At 42.2% G+C, this 19,041-nt stretch overlaps 1 protein-coding gene across 6 annotated transcripts; it reads left to right on the plus strand.

Annotated features, from left to right (window-relative positions):
* Positions 1 to 2,093: 2,093 nt before the first annotated feature.
* On the plus strand, positions 2,094 to 17,952 carry npm1b (nucleophosmin 1b). 6 transcript variants are annotated; one of them, XM_037261497.1, is made up of 11 exons: positions 2,094 to 2,214; positions 2,469 to 2,551; positions 3,414 to 3,533; positions 3,626 to 3,719; positions 4,457 to 4,548; positions 5,089 to 5,138; positions 5,223 to 5,280; positions 7,991 to 8,086; positions 12,591 to 12,686; positions 12,766 to 12,840; positions 15,211 to 17,952. In XM_037261497.1, the coding sequence occupies exons 1-11, from the start codon at positions 2,166 to 2,168 to the stop codon at positions 15,262 to 15,264; spliced, it is 867 nt and encodes a 288-aa protein (XP_037117392.1). In that variant the 5' UTR covers positions 2,094 to 2,165; the 3' UTR covers positions 15,265 to 17,952. The 6 variants fall into 6 exon arrangements, with proteins under 6 accessions (XP_037117392.1, XP_037117393.1, XP_037117395.1 ...); XM_037261498.1 differs by having other exon boundaries at positions 5,089 to 5,135; XM_037261500.1 differs by having other exon boundaries at positions 5,089 to 5,132.
* The last annotated feature ends 1,089 nt before the right edge of the window (positions 17,953 to 19,041 follow it).

A 19,041-nucleotide genomic window follows, 5' to 3' on the forward strand; every position in this document is an offset into this window, starting at 1 on the left:
ATAACTGTGACCTTGTGTTGAATCTTCCAATCCAAATGTTTATTCATATAATCAACTTAGTCATGCAAGCCAATATTTATTTAATTCAAATGACAATTCAGCTACATGATGCTCATGTTTGTTGTTGCTTTTTTTTTTGCTAAATTAAGACTTATTTACATAACAAATCCAAACAAGAAATCACCCTCGGCGTAACTGTTTATCCCTTAATAATCCACATGTAAAATTCTGGATGAGGTGTTGCTCCCAGTGCAACATTTGCTACTTTACAGACAATGCAGAGCTTCATCAGGCTGTCTAAATAAAGACGTAGCTTATCTAACATGTTTATTTAACTGTGTCTCGACCTGGCCCGTTGCTTCACCGCACCAAGCCATTCCCAGCTGTTGTGTGCAGCAACTGCCGTTTGGTCACGTATTAAAACTTTGGCCGAATGTCTCTTTTATTAATGCAATACATACGAGTTGGTGCACGTCAGCAGCTCTGTGGGTTTGATGAGGTTCCTAAAAGCCGTAATAAATGTACATCGAGCATTTTGGCATTTCTAGCTGACCTATGCCAAACGTTACAATGCTGGTTGTCATGATTAGTCTGATTTCTGATCTTAATTCATTTACCTCCTTATCTTACATAAAAAGCAAATTACGATTGACATTATTCAAAACTAATTTGTTTTTTTCAACTTCAGGAGTTTAAATTCGACTTTTCTGCTGATAAGTCATCCTATGCTTTTCTGAAAAATAGTTTCATAGCAACATAGCAACCAAGGTATTGGTGGAATTAGATTCATGCTATTTTCATTAGCGTATGCTTGAGGCTGGGCCTTCCGCCATCATAAATCTGTTAAGTACACAGGCCATATTTTAAGTAATATTTCAGGATCCCTATTAGTCACCCAGTTGTAAAGAACCTAAAGTTGCAATCTGTTGGCAAGCCTCTGATAATTGTTTCACGTTTTTGACGTGAGCACCACGTTTGTTAAAATTCACTCACAACTTTCTCTGAAATGTTGCTTTGAGTCATTATTGAGGCCATTTTTTATTCCGTAAAATTCAGTTTTTTATTCTTGAGCAGCGAGCCTCTCAGCCAAGACGTACCACTTTAAGACACATCCTTGACACCAATTACTACTTACATGTTAGCTTTGTCATTATCTTGTGGAATCTTAGAGAATTACAGAAAGAGCAAAATACAGAAATATCGTGATCTTTTTTTAAGCAAATACCCAAGGTTAGGTTCCACAAAAGATGCAAATAGGTGAATAACACACCGCAAACAGGAAATTGTTCAATGTACATTTCATATGTATGTATATCAATTTCAGCCGTCGTTTGAAGAAAAAAAAAAAAGGCGTTGAGTGAACCGCCGACGTGCAGATGTGCCTTGCCTTCAAAGCGATCGGCCATGCGTAAAGACAAGTCATTCCTGACAGGTCAAAATCTGCACTTTTGGCTCCCGCATGTGACTCAACACCTGCTGTGCAAACGCGGTGACATGAGGCAAGAAAGGCAACTGACAAGCCATTCAGCTGGCTGGCGTGTCACATTTGCACTTGGAGCGGACACGGTTCGGCAGCAATTAAAACATAGGAGAGGTCAAAGTGATCTTCACACGCTCGATTTAAGAGGAGACATTTAAAAATGTACAGTATGAGATTATTTTGAAAATGCTCAGGTCATTTCAACAGGTAGATGGGATCATAAAAAGAGTAACTGCCCGTGTTCATTACGGTAAGACAATGATGCAACAAATTTGGAGAAAGATAAGAGATTTTACTGATGCTTTTCTTCTGCCATCTTAACAAGCACCAACTTAAAGGGGTATTTTAAAGTTTTTCTGTTTAGGTTTGCTGATGGATGACAGGTTGTCATTTAAGTCGGTAAGTACATATTAGAGATTGTACTTTTAGTTGTACGAAAGGAGTTCTAACAGTAGGCCTCCTTTTGTTTTCACGTTTTTTTTTAATCGGCTCCACTTTACGACAGCGCTCTCTAGCGTTCAACTACAGTAGATTTCCAATTTTCTTTGTCCCGCCTCCACCTTGACTCTATTGGCTCAAACCATTGGCGCCGTGACGCATACTCTTCTGCATCTCCCATTGGCTCAGTGACGCGTCGGTCAAAGCGACTTACGGAAGTAAAAACCCCACACCGCACACAACAAAGATGGAGGGCGATATTTCAGATATGAACAGACCTCAAATGTATTTATTTGGTAAGCTCTAGCCTTCATAAAACGAATTGGTTTTGTATTTTCACCTGACGCACATAATAGGTTTACCTAATAGACGCTGCTAGTGTAACAGGCACATTTACCTTAACCTCAATTGTGATCTTTTGTTAGCTAGCCGGAGGATAAAGGACATAATATGGCAAGCAGGCTTACCTCAAGTTACTCCACGTCTTTGCAGACCTGAAGTGTGCACGCACGTAGTATTCGGTAATGTCTTGTCGCATGTCTTTCTCCAGGTTGTACCCTCAAATCGGACAAACGGGAGTACAAAGTTGACGTCGACGACGATGAAACGGAGCAACAATTGTCCCTCAAAGCGGTAAGGCGTCCTTCAAAAGTGTAAATTGGCCTCGCCAAGTGTAAGAAAAACAACAAAGACAAAAACAACAACTTTAGCGTTCGTTCACAATTCCTTACCTGGAGCTCAAAACACACACGAATCCGCGTCAGCTTCGACTGGCGCCAATCTGGCAGCTTTCCGTTAGGGTCACGTGATCATGGTTGGCTCACCTGGTCTTTAATTGCATGGGTAAATGAAATGACTACATTTTAAAAGGAAACATGTTATGCTTCCTTTCATCCTTCTCCTACACTGCCTAAAATTGTTGAGTGAGCTGTATGTTCCAGCTGACTTGGATTGAGACGCAACATAGCCATATCTCACCCCAACCCGAACCCTAACCTATTGTTAACACATAATGGAAACGCCATAGACAGTGGCTGGGTGGCCAGGACAAGCCACAATTATTCATTTTTTCACATTTATTCATTAATATTCTTAATGTATACAGTAATCCCTCGTTTATCGCGGATAATTGGTTCCCAAAACCACCCGCGTTAAGCGAAATCCGCGAAGTACGGTCACCAACGAAGTACTGGCCAGGCTAACGAGTTAGCGGAAAGATGCTAATTTGCGATCGTGTTAACACGCGAAAACGGACTTCTAAAGGAATGTAAACGAACATTTGGAGCAACACTACATTGTCCTAAAGGTTAGACACGTTTCCTCAATTTAGAAGTTTTATTTTGACTTTTAAATGTTTTTTTAATTTGGAAAAAAAAAATCTTCGAAGTAACGAGGGATCACTGTATTTTCATGATGAACACAATTATAGAGTGCACAGTGAGGTTGTGTATACGCACTAAATTGTGTTGTACGCTGAAACCTGCCACTGCATCAGGCTTGCCTGGGAGCTGAGGCTGAGGACAAGTTCCACATGGTGGAAGTGGAGGCCCTAACCTACGATGGAAAGGCCACAAAAGTACCGCTCGTTGTGCTGAAGCCATCCGTCTTGCCGTCTGTGAGTCAAACCCCCCCCAAATCTGTGCTTGCCTGCGTGTGTGTTGTGTCCTGTTACAGAAATTTAATAGGAATATCATCTGATTTTCCTAGATGGGTTTAGGCGGGTTTGAGATCACACCGCCAGTTACATTACGCCTCCTGTCAGGTTCCGGGCCAGTACACATTAGTGGGCAGCATTTTGTCAGTGAGTATTAACGCCTTATTATTCTTCACAGAATTTTTAAATATGTATGTAACTTGAAGTGCTAAAGTTCAACATCTTCTTACTTCATTTCCTTCGTTCTGGACTGACAGAATAGTGTGTTTCTATTATGCACCACAAACGTTGTGGCTTATTATTCTGTATTTGAGAAAAGATTTAACACTTAACATGTCATGAACTTTGTAAAAGAAAAATAACCAAATAGTCCAGGGTAGGGGTGTCCAAACTACGGCCCGCGGGCCAACTGCGGCCCGCGGTCCAGTTTTTATTGGCCCGCAGCAAATTCTGAAAACATAATTGAATGTGGCCCGCACAACAGCTTGAGCACTTCTCAGTTTCCACACTAGATGGAGCCCGCCACACAAAGCGCTTGACGTCCGATTAGCCCCCCCCCCCCGGAAGAGAAGGGAACGCGTAGCGCTGGACGTCCCTCTAGCACCCCCCCCCCGAAAGAGAAGGGAACGCGCAGCGCTGGACGTCCCACTAGCACCCCCCCGGGAGATATTGGCCCCCGGGCCCCTTCACGTTACTAAATATGGCCCTCCTTGCAAAAAGTTTGGACACCCCTAGTCCAGGGTGTACCCTGCCTCTCACTCAGTTATCCAGGTTAGGCTCCAAGCACAGCTATGAGTACAGGCGCTAGAGAAAATGGATGGGGAGATAGCTGAGCGTGCTAAATCTGAATATAAACTAATTTGGGATTTTTGTTGTTTTGTAAGGTGTAAGGGATTCAGACAATGAAGAGGAAGAACACAACACGTCGCCGGTGAAGCGCCCCGCTGGGTTGATAATGGAGAAAAGGGTTTCACAGGTGGATGTCGCAGTTAATATTTTTTAGTGGATGCTCATGAAATGTTCCAATTGTTTTTCTACTGACTTAAGCATGCTACACGCATCCTGCCATTTCACTTGAGGTGTGTAGGCAAAAATGATCATATTATACTGATTTCCATTTCATTTTCATGAAAGCTGTTTATTTTTTCCATACTAAAAATGTAACCTGGTTTCTCTATCTGTACCAGCAACATATGGTGACAGGCAGAACGAATAAATGCTCTTCAACTAGGTGGCAGAAGGTACAATTAACCTGTGTGTCCACTTTTTGCCACGTGTGTAGCAGAATAACAGCTTTGCGTCTCGCTGAACGACCCAAATGTCACACGGAGTCAGCAAATTGAAAACGAGATTATCTTAACCAAACTCGATATTGATTTGCCATAGTAAATATTGAACAGGTTTTACATTTACGATTGTGGTTGTCTCAAAATCAATCCAATCATTGCTGCGTCTACCCTGCTTAAACACTTCATGGTTTGCATGTGAAAACTCAATTCGCTCATTCCTTTTGCAGAAAAAGCTCAAAATGGACTCTGATGAAGACAGCGATGATGATGATGATGAGTATGTTTATCTCCCTACTGTTGATAATCTGGTCAGCCAAGTTTATCAGCCTCAAGCTTTACATTACCTTTTGCTATGTTCTAGTGATGATGATGAAGACGACGACAGTGATGACGTCATGCCCCAGAAGAGCGTAAAAAAAGTAAGACCGAACGATTTGGCTTTGCTTTTTAGATGAATAATTATTTCTCTCATCACCAAATGAAAGAAAATGAGGCCGCATGTGTCAAAAGGACTTGTTAGTCCTTGGTTGTCCACTTGGTGTCAGCATAGGCAGAAGATTCTACCTCAAGTCCTTTTGCAACATTTTATTTGTCTCCTGCCCCGCCCACCACTTCTGCAACCACTGACCGTCCATCTTCCCCCCCATCTATGAGTTAACCATCCTGTTCCCGCTTTTGCCCACCTGTTTTTGAAGACTAAAACACAGGGTTCGCGTGGCGTAATGATCGGATTTCTCCTCTGTAATCTACGGGCGGGAATTCTCACCGTCTCACCAGCAGGACGGCACTATTTCATGACTACGCTCACACCCATGTGCACACCGTGTATGCATGAGGTTTTTTTTACATTTGCAGTAAGCACATCAATCTATACAACCAATGTGCAGTGGAACCTCCAAAGCTGAACACTGATTGACTTCGAGGGTAGTAAATTATAACTCGTATTCGGAAAATGATTTTTTATATATCAAGCTTGTTTTTGTGCCTCACTTGAAAAAATATTTTTAAGATACACACCTAAATATGGCCAAAAGCTTGAGTTTGAGTTAAATTGTCTTTGTATGTAAACTTTTATTATAAGTCACCACAACCTTTCCCAACCTTTTAAGCAGGTACTATTTTTTAGAAATATCTGTTAGTCATGTCTAACCTTTTTGCGTTCATTTTCAATGAAACTACACTTGGGGAAACAATAATAAAAATTGTAGATTTTAGCCTTTCCCATGTTTTAAAAGCACCCCCCCCCCCTAGCTCCAATATCAGCACACACTTTCTCCCTTGCAAGCTTTAATGTAAGATTTTTATGGACAATTTGGTTGTATTTAACCCTTCTATTTATCTTTTTTAGAAATTGGAAGCAATGCACCCCCTTCACAATGCAGACTCACTTGATAACCCCCCCTCTCTCTCCCACCCACACGCCATAAATAAAGCCGTGTAATGAAAAATAAAAAGCGTATAACTGAGAAATTTATTAGATCAGATTGTCATTCCACTTGTGACGTCGCAAATCTTGTAGGGTGCTTGCACAAGCACTCTTGCTCACTACCTTCTAAGCTGGAGTCTTGCAGGTTTTGCTGCCATCACACACGATGCTGGTTTGAAGTTTGGACTATTGCTTTTCCAAAACTCCAAATTGTTGCATTTTGCAGATTCCACTGTAGATTTCAGTCTTAACACATGTACAATTTCTTTGCACAACTTTTTTTCTGCAAGCCTGCATATCTTCGGCCTTCTGTCATCCCACTGTTAATATGAATGCTTTTTTTTTTTTTTTTTTATAAATCGTCTCTTGTGCCATTTCAGCCCCGCACCTGGCCCTCGCCTTTGAACACGTTTTGCGTGTCTCCGCAATCGCTTTCAAGTGCATGCGTGTGTGTCTGTGCAATCGGCCCAATTTCGGCAGGTGATTCCTCCTGGCTTTGACAAAACCACGCGGGTCCAAAAAGAAACGGTGCCAGGGCGAGAGATCAAAGCGGGGCAGATGCGCATACCTGCGACATGAGCGCCGATCCTCGCCTTGGGGTCGGATGACAGCTGAGCATGTCTGTCACCTGTTGATTTATTCTGTTGTCTTCACCCTCCTACGTGACCCGAGCCCATGGCTTCACGCTCCTTGATAAGCAAGTAAAGCAGATAGCTTGATGATGGGTGAAACTGCATGTAAATAATCTTAGACAATCAGCAAGTGGGTTGATATTTTTGATTTTCGATTTTTTTGTTCCACTTTCACAATGAATAAAATTGTGAAATTGTCTTTGAAGCCCGTTTGACGGATTTGCTTGATTTTAATGATCAGACTTACTGACAGAGGTTTTCAATTTGATTGGTCTCAAATTTGCAGAATTCTTGATTCCATTTTTACATTAGGTTAGCGGATTGCTGTTAATTGGCTAACTGTTAGCTCGTCTCCGTGTTAAGTGCTTGGGGGTTAGTCGTAGAAAGTTGTTTATGAATGTTTCTGCATTTTGTTATTCAAGAAAGCTTCTGGCATCTAAACACTTGAAGGTTTTTCAGAATTTACTCGTTCTAGCCACTGAGCCCAGTGTGTGCTATGGAATGCCCTGGCAATTTGCTTTTCTACATGGAACACCCAATAGAGCAAGCCCCAAACAACTTCATAAGAGCTTGAGTGTTTTGGAAAGGTTTAAGGTAGTTGTCGAATATAGCGGCAATCCCAAACATGTAGCGCATTATGAGCACAGTGTTCCACCTTTAGCATGTTGGCTGTGTTACAATCTTTTTGACTGTACCGCAGCTCATTTTCCAGCATGCATTGTTCCCTCGTCAATATTGAAACATGACAGGTGTGTTGTCATGACCGAAGCGTTCTCCGCTATTCAAAACGTCTCGTAAATGCCGTCACTTGATCTTTCCAGAAGTATCGCTTCAGGAAATGACACGCGTAATGGTGTTGTAGTCGTTATGTCAACACGGGCAATTACACTTGCAACCCGCTCCGAGGCGAGGAAAGCATTTGGCGTTCGGGAAACGTGAGTTAGTAGATAATCGTGCAGGTAAATTCTATCAATAGAAACCTAAATGGAAGACCTTCGGTGCTTATTTTATTAGCAGCGGTCATTTATGTTTTCTTTCCCTTTATGATTTTTGTCCCCACCACCACCATAGGGCCCGGAAATATCAAAGAAGGCTAACAAAAGTTGGATGAAACAAAATGGCCCTGCGCAGAAACCATCAGGATCCGGCGCTAAACCACAGACTAAGGTACCTAGTCTTAATGACCATCTCCTTTCATTAACTAAGTCTAATGAATGAAAATCAGTTTTACCCTACTTGTGCTCTGGAATGTGATAAGCGCATTGTAACTAGCGCAACCTGATGGTAAATTTCTAAGGGGGAATGTTTTGGGCTGTTGCCTCTCAAAGCCCAAATCTTGAACCCTGCCTCTTTCTTAAGCAAACACACCTGACCTCTAAAATGGTTTCCTGGGGCAAGGTTTAAACCCGTGACCCTCTGTCGCGACCCCTGCGTCTTGGGTTGCAGCCACCTTTTGATGCCCCCCGCCAGCCCACACGGCAACACGCAACACCGGGGGAATACAAATTGGCCGCCTTCCTCGCACGTTTTGCATAGCATTTGATCAAACGGCTTTGACAGGAACAAAGATAAGGCGGTTCACCACAAAGACAAAACACCCAGACCAATTGCTGCTTATCTGACCCCGAGTAAGGTTGTAACTCCCAAAATGAGGAAAAGGGGGCTTTTGCACCTCAGGAACTTTACCCCAGAACTGCAGTGGCAGGAGACTTTGCCCTTTGGTTACCAAATTTTGACGGCATGCACCAGAAACGAGGAGTTTGTGACACCATGATAAGAATTAAGCAATTCCAATTGGGCCTTGTGCTTGGTTTGGTCTTCATTGCAGTGTGGAATCCATCGCCCTCTCTCCTCACGCGCTCTCTCGTCATGGTGAAAATGGTTGTTTGGTAGACGTTGCTGTCGGGAAGCCCCAGATTCTTTTGGAAATCCATCCCGTGATTCCAAATTTTGAATCGAGACACAGTAATGTCTCAAGAGCCCATGGCCAAAGGAAGTCTGCCAGTTTGGTTTGAAATGGCTATGAGTTATGAGACAAACATCTGCTCAAGTTCTTTTCCAGTTGCTTCCAAATTTCAACTATGTATATCAGAAAGATGGGTGACACTAAATTGCACAAAAAAAAGAATTGCCCGTGGATGGAACACGATGACAGTTTTATGATCGGCAATAAAACAACCAACTCCACATCACTCAATGTTTGCACAAAGGCGCAAAGGGTCTGTTCGTGGCACGCAATTTAAAATGATGTTCTCAATGATATTCGGGCACCACACATTTTAGGTCTCTCTTCTGGGGATTATCCAAAAGTTGCCGAGACCGTCCGACCGGTTTGAGTCTTTGGCCCGTGGAGCTTCGCCTGTTTCTGTCGCTTCTCTTGTACCGAACAACTGTTGGTTCTTGACAACCTCTTCACACCCCTCGCTTCCTGGACACACCTTCTCCCAATTGCTCTCATTACCAGCGTTTGATGTCTGGTGCAGCTTGCGCTTCCAGATGCCCCCGAGGAGCGAGGAAGAGGGCGTGAATGTCTGTTTTTTCTCTCCTAAACGCAGGTGACTGGTCATTAGATTGCCTCGTCAGATCCGCTGCCAGCACTGCAGTTCTCACCTCTCGCGGCCCAGCGTGTCGCTGCACCTTCTTGCGTAACTGGGCTTGTCATAAGAATCAACAAAGTCGCAGAGATCCAAAGTCCATTTTTCTTCCAGCTGGTTTTCTTTAGATTGATGAGTTTGGAGAAGTTATGCCTTAAAGCAGACGTCAGAGTTGTAAAGTCGTTAACCACTTTGCTCAGGCTTATCCCAGAGGATGACTCATTGTTTTTAGCAGCTGATTGACATGTGTTAAAACAGGTGCCTATCTGGATAGCATTAAGTGTAAAGATTTTTTTTTTTATGTGGGTATGACTCGTCAGATTGGAACTAACGCGCATGAGAACCTTCAAACAGACCAACCCACTGAATGACATACATGACCCCCGTATCCAGAAACATTACATGACATCATTATGACAAAAGGACGAGTCGCCGCCTGCACTCCCAAGCAGCATTTGAAAGCGGTAACTTCTTCCTGAGACCACTAAGTTGCTTTAGTGCGACATTTAAATGGTGGATTTAAGAAAGCACCACTTCCTGACACAGGTACGACACTGATGAGATCACAACCCCAAACATACAACATGCTCATAATTGATCTGCTCCCACTGGCGTTTTTTCTTTGACTGGTGTAGGCTTGCAGTAATTAATCGAATACATCAATTATCATAAAGATTGAAGCAAAAGTCTTGCCTTAAATCTCTGTATTGACAAAAAAAACACAATTTGACCCGAGATGCAATTCACGCAGAGTTGCCCAACACGCACTTGACAGCAAACTCTGCACGCTCATTCGCCGACGCCCACGTCACTCACCAGGCTCATACTCTGTCACGTACATATATAACTACTACAGTAGAGCGTGAAGACGGCATCGGTTTTGTACAATTTGAAATTCAATCAACATTTCTTGACCAAAATGTGCCTCTGAAGTCGTAAATGTATTGTGAACTGTCAACCAATCGCACAAGACCTGAGTTAGGGTCATCTCTTATGTGTTCTGCATTAGGTGGCAAAAAGTCATACAGGACAACAGTCTACTAAAACATTTTTAGTTTTATTTTTTCCCCCACCCTTGGTCAAAATTATGTGCAGCCTCAAAGAACAAATGCAGGTTGTTCAATTAATCACAGTTAAGAGCAGAAATTGCTTGTGTGCTTGATTGAAGTTTTAATCGACGTTAATTCCCAGGGGGGAAATTTGTTTGGCAATCAGAACAACCAGTACAGCTATTGAATACCAGACATGCTTTGCCTCTTGCTTTGGTTGCTTTTAGCCTCCTATTTGTAAAGGATTGCGGGCTGTTCTGGTTGATTGAGGTCTGTTAACATGCGCACAGCTTGATGAAGCAGGGTTGACTTAACACACAACTTATCAGTGATTGCGCTTACTTGCTCTTGTTGAGCCACATCTCCTCAGGACTATGTGGGTTTGCAGAGTTCTCATCGTCAAGCTAACCCCCCCAGGGCAAACTTGATGAGCAAAGGTGTTGCAAAAACATGTGTTTGCTTTGGATTGAAGGCGACAGATTGCGTCAAATGAGTGTGCTTGTGATTAAGTTCCATGTCTTGTGGCATCTGTAATCAGCGTCTGGACCAGATGATAAAGCTCGTGTGTTTATCAGCTGTTTTAGGTCTACAGCTGGCCTTTGGTGCTGGCTTATGTGGAGAGCTGCCTGTAAATAATAAATGTAGTGGATTTGGCTGGCCAGCAGCCAGCGGCATATGTGCTCTTTGTCTGTAGCGGGGCACTTGTGCGCCAAGTTTTTCTTTTCATTTCGACCTTTTGATGTAGGCTGTAAAATACAGGTCTCGCGGAGAAAGCGACAGATGACAATATTTTTTAAACATTGACTAATCTTCCAAATCTGATGTCTTATCATATTCCTGAGATTAGTCCATGTTTTCAACTGTGTAGAATGACTTTATTCTCAAAGAGAGAGACGATGCTGTCTTGCACAAATGACGTGACGGTTTTTCCGGCCAGAAAAAAATCCGGAGAACTGAACTGAGGTTTAACGCCGTATCTCCCATTTAAGCACCAGTTTGATCAAATTCAGCAAATTTCTCCATACAGTGCTGTCAACTTGGATGAGAGAAAAATCAGGTGTTTGCACTCGCAGCTCTGGCTCTAACAGTGACAGAAAAATGGCACTTTGCCTTGACTACCAAAAAATCTTGAGGCATTAAATATTGAGCATCAGGTGACCAGGATGTCAAAGATGCTTTTTCTCCTGCCTATTGCAGACTGATCCACAGAAATGAAAACCAAAGCACAACATGACTGGCCTGGACTGTGCTTGTCCCCTTCCATGAGTATCTTCTTGCTTCCTCCAAACATGTCTCTGGCTAGCGACGAAACCCTGCAATTTCTTGGGATTCCACGCTGCCTTGGCGTGCAGGGACAAGCTCGTTGGCTTGTGTAACATCCATTCGCATCCAGTTTGCGTGCGTGCGTGCGTGTGTTCAGACACACTCTGGACGCACTTGTTAGACTGTGAAAGCTGCAGTCTTCATTCCTTGTGATAGTGTCTATGAGCTCAGCGAAGACTCAAGGTATTGAACGGAAAGGCATGTCCTAAAAAAAAGGACGTACTTAAACACACATGTTGCTCGTTGGCACGTGTCTTTCATTTCTGCGGATTTGCCATTGAAGGAAACTTCAACAACTGAAACGACAGGGCTCGCCCTCCCCGACTCGCAAGTAATAATTTGTACCTGATGTATTAAAATTTAAAAAAAATAAAAAGACGCTGTAATTAGGGTACATTTTGTCGTCCCTTGTCATTCTTTTATCTCCGTCCAGCTGCTTACTCATGCCAAGGCTATAAACACAGGCCAGACGAAATAGGTCACGATTGGGGCTGAAGCGCAAGCTGTTCTGCGATGCTCATAATATCAATCCATCACCGCTCAATCCTCTATTTTATACACCATAAGCAGCTCAGATGGCATCCAAATCATATAGAAATAAAGAAGAAATAGTGCTCTATGTAATCTTTTGAATCTCCAGCTCTGTAAATCTCTATCTGACATCCCAATCAGCCTGTGTTATCTGGACAATATATTTTTTTCCAGACACCTGTTCCAGGAAAAGACAAAGCGCAGGCCGGCCCGTCTAAAGCTCTGTCTTTGGCCGAGATAAAGAGCAAGTTGTCGACGGCAGCCAAAGAGGTACCGCCCGCGGATCGCCGCTCTTAATTGAGTGTCTGCCACATGGCCGACTCGCTGATTTACGGTCTTCTCGCATCAGGGGAGACCGCTGCCCAAGACGGAGCAGAAGTTTGAGAACTTTGTCAAGAGTTCCTTCAAAGTCTCAGACAAACAAGTAAGTAACTGTGACACATTTGATGTATTTTTTTGGGGTGATATATTTCCTGACTGCACATGGGTTTAGATTCCACAGCTAACTGAGAGTGCTCTGGTGAAATCTTCCTGAAGCTCTTTGCAGTCCAAATGTCAGGAAAGGCATACCAGAACATCTGAACTTTGGGTTTAATCAGAGGCTCTTTAAATTGTGGTGTATGTGCAGTTATTAGAAGGTGTGCAAACTTGGGCAACCACATTATTTTTGGATTTTTTTTGTTTTTGCTATTGGGTTGTACAAGGTATAGGTCACATTGATGGTGGGAAAAGTCTGGAATTATTCATCTTGGTCTTTTTTTTCCACAAGGAAGAAGAAAGCTTGACCCCAAACTATTTGCCGCTACTCTAAGTAATGGGCCGGTGTTGATACAAGCTATCGGTGCTGAGCCAATATAATTTTGTAATTTAATGGTATCGGGTTCTCGCGGAGGCTTCTGATAACAAACATCAATACTTAAGGCAAAAAGATATTGTGTAAGTCCTTTTTTGGCAGTAGCTGGTGCTATATTGCTGCATCTGTGAATCATCTGAGTCAGACAGAAGTATCTTGGTACATTTTTTTTATCATATCATGAAATTTTATAAATCAAAAGTACCAGCCGTATCAGTACTCTGTAACGATAAGCACTCAAAGTTCCTTGGTAAGAAGTTATAATTTACTATGTGTGGGGTCCCTACAGCCAAAAAGTTTGAGATTTGCTTGTACTAAATCATGAGCTATCTACTGAAGTCTTGCATTTCATCAAGCATGGCAGTAGTTGGAAGCTGTATTTTTTTTCCAGGAAATGTTGTGAATCGTGTGACCTTGGTGCCATTCAGGAGGCCGCTGCCTCAACATTGGTAGCTGGCCGGTTTGCTCGGGCTCTTGGCAGTTGCGGGGTCAAGAGCCCTTTGGCTTCATTTTAAGCCTGAAGAGCTCTTGGCCATGATGGAGTCACAGGAATGCGCCATTGTTCTTCACACGGTTGACATCCATTATGCTCTTCAGTCGGCTTCACACACACACACGCAGACATCTCTTCAAGACTCCGTGTTCTCTTTGAATTATATCCATTTTGTATCAGTGGGCCCGGTCCGAGTTGAGGCGGAATGGGAGTACACCTGCCAAGACCGACTCTTTCCCAGTGATTTAATGGAGTGCGTGTCTTTTGTAGCCTTAATGAAGGCACTGGTGGTATGCAGATGGTACCAGTCTCACGTTCATATTCAAGGCCTTTGACCAGCCCAGTGAAGAATCTAAATCTTCTCCACTGCTTTCTTGTCATTTTAGTGGCAAAACAACAGTCCATTGCCTTTTATTTGGCAGTGTGCAAATGAATCACTCAGAGAAGCTTCTAAGACTTCTGCAAAGTGTCAGATAGCAGTAGTGTATTCAAGACTGTTTGGACATTTATTATTTACGGTCTTGAAATTGGTTCTTTTCATCATTGTTTTTCTTAAGAAAAATGAATTGCATTTTGAGGCCTTTCCCATTCTTAAAGACACCCATGTTTCAAATCATCTATTCCCCTCAAAATTAGTGGAAATGCAATTAATTTGTTCGGGCCCCCGACCAAAAACATCTGAATTCATTGTTGTCTTTTTCCTTTCGTAAACAAAATGCACTCACATCATGGTCCTGTCTTCTTCTTCTACTTTTTTCTTCTTCTTTCTTCTTCTCACATACATATATATAAAATACCTAGTGAGGATAAACAATTCAGAAAATGAATGGATGTTGGAATAATAATTTGCATGGGCGAAGCACCGCAATAACATCAAACACGAGACAAACACCGCAACGTGGCTGTTTTTTTTTTTTTTTTTTTAAACTGCCATTTTTGTTAACTTCCAGGGCTCCTTCAAAAGCAAACTTGTCCAAAAGATTTTCTCGGATTGCAATCAAGTTTCAGCCACGTATACGAGACAGATGAGCAACGCTAAAAGTAGACTTCACCATTGCGTGTGCGTAGAGTTAAGCTGGAAAACGTTGGCCATGTAGTGTCGAGAGCAGGTGAAAAGCCCTTTCAAGTAGCGAGGGCCCGGCTGGTGCCGGTGCTGGTCTGGGGTGGGATAGGGTGGAGTTGGTGGGGAGAGCTCTTGTTGATCCTGAGAAACATCTGTGCAAATGCTTTGGTTTCATCAGCTCGGGCTGAGATTTGTCAGACCTGAAGCACCTACTCATATACTCTGGTATGTACTACTGCCCCCACCCAAACCCCGGTCGCTCCTCAACAGGCACGAGCTGAAGTCCCACTGCCGAGACGCACAAAAACATGTTAGGAAAAGTGAGTCATGTGTCTCACGCTTGTCTTTCTCTGCGTTTTTCCCCTGTCTTGCCTGTCAACCACAGGTGGTCAAGGACCTGTGGGGTTTCCTGAAGACCCTGAAGATGGAGAAGAAGTAGACGACTTCGCCACTTGAAACGCATTTCTCCGTTTTTGCATCCGTCGGGCAATTTTAAAGGCACAGTCTGCAAGCTTTCCGACTTGGCCTCGTCGTAATAGCGTACGACTCGGACGCGTGGCGACACTATTTTGCTCGGAACACATTTAGCAGAAGAGTGCTTTCGCCATATGCGGAAGCCGCCCATCTCGTCAGTCTGCACCACCTGTAGCGGAGCAAAGTGACAGCGCGGCCAGTTCAGACCTGCAGACGTGCCGCTTCCCGCATTAAATAAACAGCTACGCTAGCACGCGAGACACCTGCCGAGTTTACGCTTGCAGCGAGTATATTCAGTCGTAGGTTATCAAGAGAATTGACGTGGTAAAGGCTGGTTCTCGACTTGATTTTCTGTTCATAGCTTTTCATCCCTTATTTCAATCAACACAGTAAATACAGTGTCTCTGTAGGTGCCGCTGTTTCGGTTAGCAACTGAGCCACACCAGCGGCTCCCCTACTCGTTTCAGCTTCAGGGAGGTTCCTACCTGGCAACCTTTCTGATTTGGAATATCGAACATGATTAGACTGACAGCCCCTCTGTTTGCCGAGCAGATCAGTGACGAAAGAAATCACTCCTCAAATAACCCACCCCACAGAATAATCAAATATATTTGAGGAATTCCAGTTGTGACTCCTCCTCTGAAACTAATATGGTATCAATGTGTACATTTTGCAATGATTTGTAGTTTTCTTTCTTTTTTCCAACCACGAACTGAAACTCATCTTTTTTTGACACATTTTTTAAGACAAAAAAATCGAAAGAGTTTGAAGTTAACACAAAAGGGTGTAAATCCTACAACAGTAGCTATAAAAAGGCAAAGCACCTGCAGATGTCACATTTATTGCATGCAGGCGCTCTGAGATATTTAATTATGTGCATGCTGAGATTGGCATCTCGCTTTACTCGCGTGTTACGCCGAAGACTGACTGCGGAAGCTCCGCACTTCGGCAGCGCCGCGCGTCCCTGCCAGACGAAATCATGATAATGCAATAGGAAAGAAATATTGCAGAATGTGCCTTTAAATGTCTTTGCTCCAAACTGAGCTACGTCCCATTTTTTCTGTGAAACACATCTTTTTGTTGCTTTACATTTTTATACATGCTTGTACAGTTTTTGTGTATTTTAGCTATGTCAGGCCCCGAAGTCACGGTTTAGATCCTTGAAGTTCTAAAATCTATTAACTGGCCAAAAAGGATTTTAAATAGAAACAAACATATTTTGCAAATACCCTTGCATATCTTTCTGTCTTTTTCACATGTGTGAACCCATTTTTTTCTTTTCACATTTGATGTTCTTCCAGGAAAACACCTGGTGCTCATAGAGCCTGTTTTTTTTTTCTCTATTTGTTCTCAACATATTTGATACATACACCATTTCACTTTTATGTCAGATAGCTTCATACAGCCGAATCGTCTGATGTTCCAATAGCTTGATTGTCGAGAACATCCACACACACACTTCTTACAGGATCAAAAGAAAATCGCCATTTGTGTCCTTACTGCGCTTGCGTTGTTAAACACGTAAGAATATCGGCCCTAGTACCAAAAGGGTATCTCAACTGCTGGAAAAAAATCACATAGGACTAGCTAGAGGTAGGCTAACTGTTAGCTTGTCTTATAACTACATTTGTTTCGAAATCTGGCTTGCAATCTTGAATACTGAACAGATTTAACGTCTACGATTATTAACCGTCGACCATTTTCTGAGCAAAGGCAGTCTGATTATCTTTGTGTGGTATATAACTCACGAGACACGTTATGTAATCATTTATGTCTAGCAACAGCACGAGTTGCGTCTTAATTGGCTATCTTCCCGGTCTAATTAGATTACTTACCGAGCTGATCGTGGAGGAAAAAGGTCCATCGTCACACATCCCGCACCGTTTGATAAAGTCGCTCAGGATAATCGTTCAGACTTTCAGAATCAGGCATTTGGTTACTTTGATCACAAGAGAGAAAATGCTCGATGGCCCCCATCGTCATTATGCATGTATCCCGCTTAAGAAATAATATCAATATGAGCTCTTTAAAACCAACACAGATGTGTTTACTTAAAAAAAAAAAAAAACATATCATTAGTCGCAGCGGTACATTTACAAGTTAGCCATTGTATATTTTAATGTACCTGCTAATGGGAGAATCCTATGATTAAACGAGATTGTCCTCTTTACTACCGCACGATCATGAGGGATTCATCAGAGTATGACATGAGTCAAAAATGATGTCACCCCGACTAAAAGTACACAAGGCGCTGTAATTGTTTGCACTCTTGAATGTCTCGGCGGCTACAAGCGTGCTCTCAATCTGCGCTTATTATGTGTTTACGGCGCCGTATAATACCTTTTTACGAGCCAAGTGTTGGCACTGGGATGCCATCTTTAACGATTCGCGTCAATCCCTTAATCATTACGTATTTTGTCTGATCAAATAGTTATTGCAGCCTTATTAATTATCGAATTCTAAATAGATTGCAGCCCTCTTAATTATCTCATTCTAAATAGATATAGTAGCCAAGTCTCACTTTAGGCCATTTTTAGTAGAGTTGACTGAAAGAATTACGTAGTTGCTTTTTTCAATTTAATTACCTGCTTTTCTAAAAGTAGTGATTGTGTGTGTGTACGGCAGCTCAATAAAATGTGTTTGATGATAATACTCAACCCACATTTGTGTTAATTGTTCTTTTATATCGTTGCTAGCTTTTTTAATACTTGCAGTAGATTTCCTTATTCTTAATCTTCTTTATGAAACCTGCTCCATCAAATTAAATTGATAATTTAGTAACATTGAACATCATGTAATGTCTACTTTTATTCCATTCATACAGCTTTCAATAAAAAGATCAGAATCGTCCTTTGGGGAATATTGCTAAATATTGTGGAAAAAAAGGGCAATACTGAGAAGCCCTTCCTTAGTGACAACACCCCTGGCACTGTTGCCGCACTTATTTTATTGTTTGAACTATGATCCAAAAGTAATCTTTGATTCTTTTACATTTTTCATCTGTAACATTCTTTTACTGTCTATTGTACACGATTTTCTTCCAATAAATTAATTTTTGCGCAGTTACTAAATTATCACAGAGTTGCTGGATCGTGATAGCATCGTCTCAGGAGTTACTCTGCAATTCCCACCCTTAATTAAAAAGTGAGTACTTTTACTTGTTTTTTTTTTTAATTTACATTGGTTACGTTCTCAGTGGCAACTTGCAATGCTCAGAAAAGCTGCGAGTGATATTTTGAGTCTAGTTTAGTGAACAGTATTTCTTAAGGGATGAAAATGAAATGATATCAATTTGGAAATCTACCAGCTTTGGAGGTCTCACTTCAAATCCTTTCTGGCTCAATATTAGAGATCATTTCATGCGTGACGACTTGTGGTGTGAATTGGATAAGGTGGAGCTTTAATTACCTGTAACGTATGCCCAAAGAAAGTCGTCATTAAAGTCTTCAGCAACTTAAAAAAAAAAAGTATTGTATTATTGATTTATTGCTTGTCTTTTAATTCATTAGATGTGTAGATTTGACGCATTCCATCAAGAGGTCAGTTTAACTTTTTGTTTTCCACAATTATAAGTGGGAAAAGTGTGTTAATTTGTCCTCATGTTTGGCATCCATCTTTGTCATGAGCTTTTCAAGATGCACCCCCACCACTGGATGGCACTGAAGTTCTTGCCTTTTGATGAAACAAATTGATTACCTTGAAGTGTGACTCAGGCATGACTTCACTCCCAGGCCCAGCTGAA

This window comes from Syngnathus acus, chromosome 10 (genome assembly GCF_901709675.1).
Source record: "Syngnathus acus chromosome 10, fSynAcu1.2, whole genome shotgun sequence".
NCBI lineage: Eukaryota > Metazoa > Chordata > Actinopteri > Syngnathiformes > Syngnathidae > Syngnathus > Syngnathus acus.

Coding starts and splice junctions, on each gene's coding strand:
- npm1b (XM_037261497.1), top strand. CDS start 2,166: ATGGAGGGCGATATTTCAGATATGAACAGACCTCAAATGTATTTATTT. Junction 2,215..2,468: donor ACCTCAAATGTATTTATTTG/GTAAGCTCTAGC, acceptor GTCTTTCTCCAG/GTTGTACCCTCAAATCGGAC. Junction 5,139..5,222: donor AGCGATGATGATGATGATGA/GTATGTTTATCT, acceptor GCTATGTTCTAG/TGATGATGATGAAGACGACG.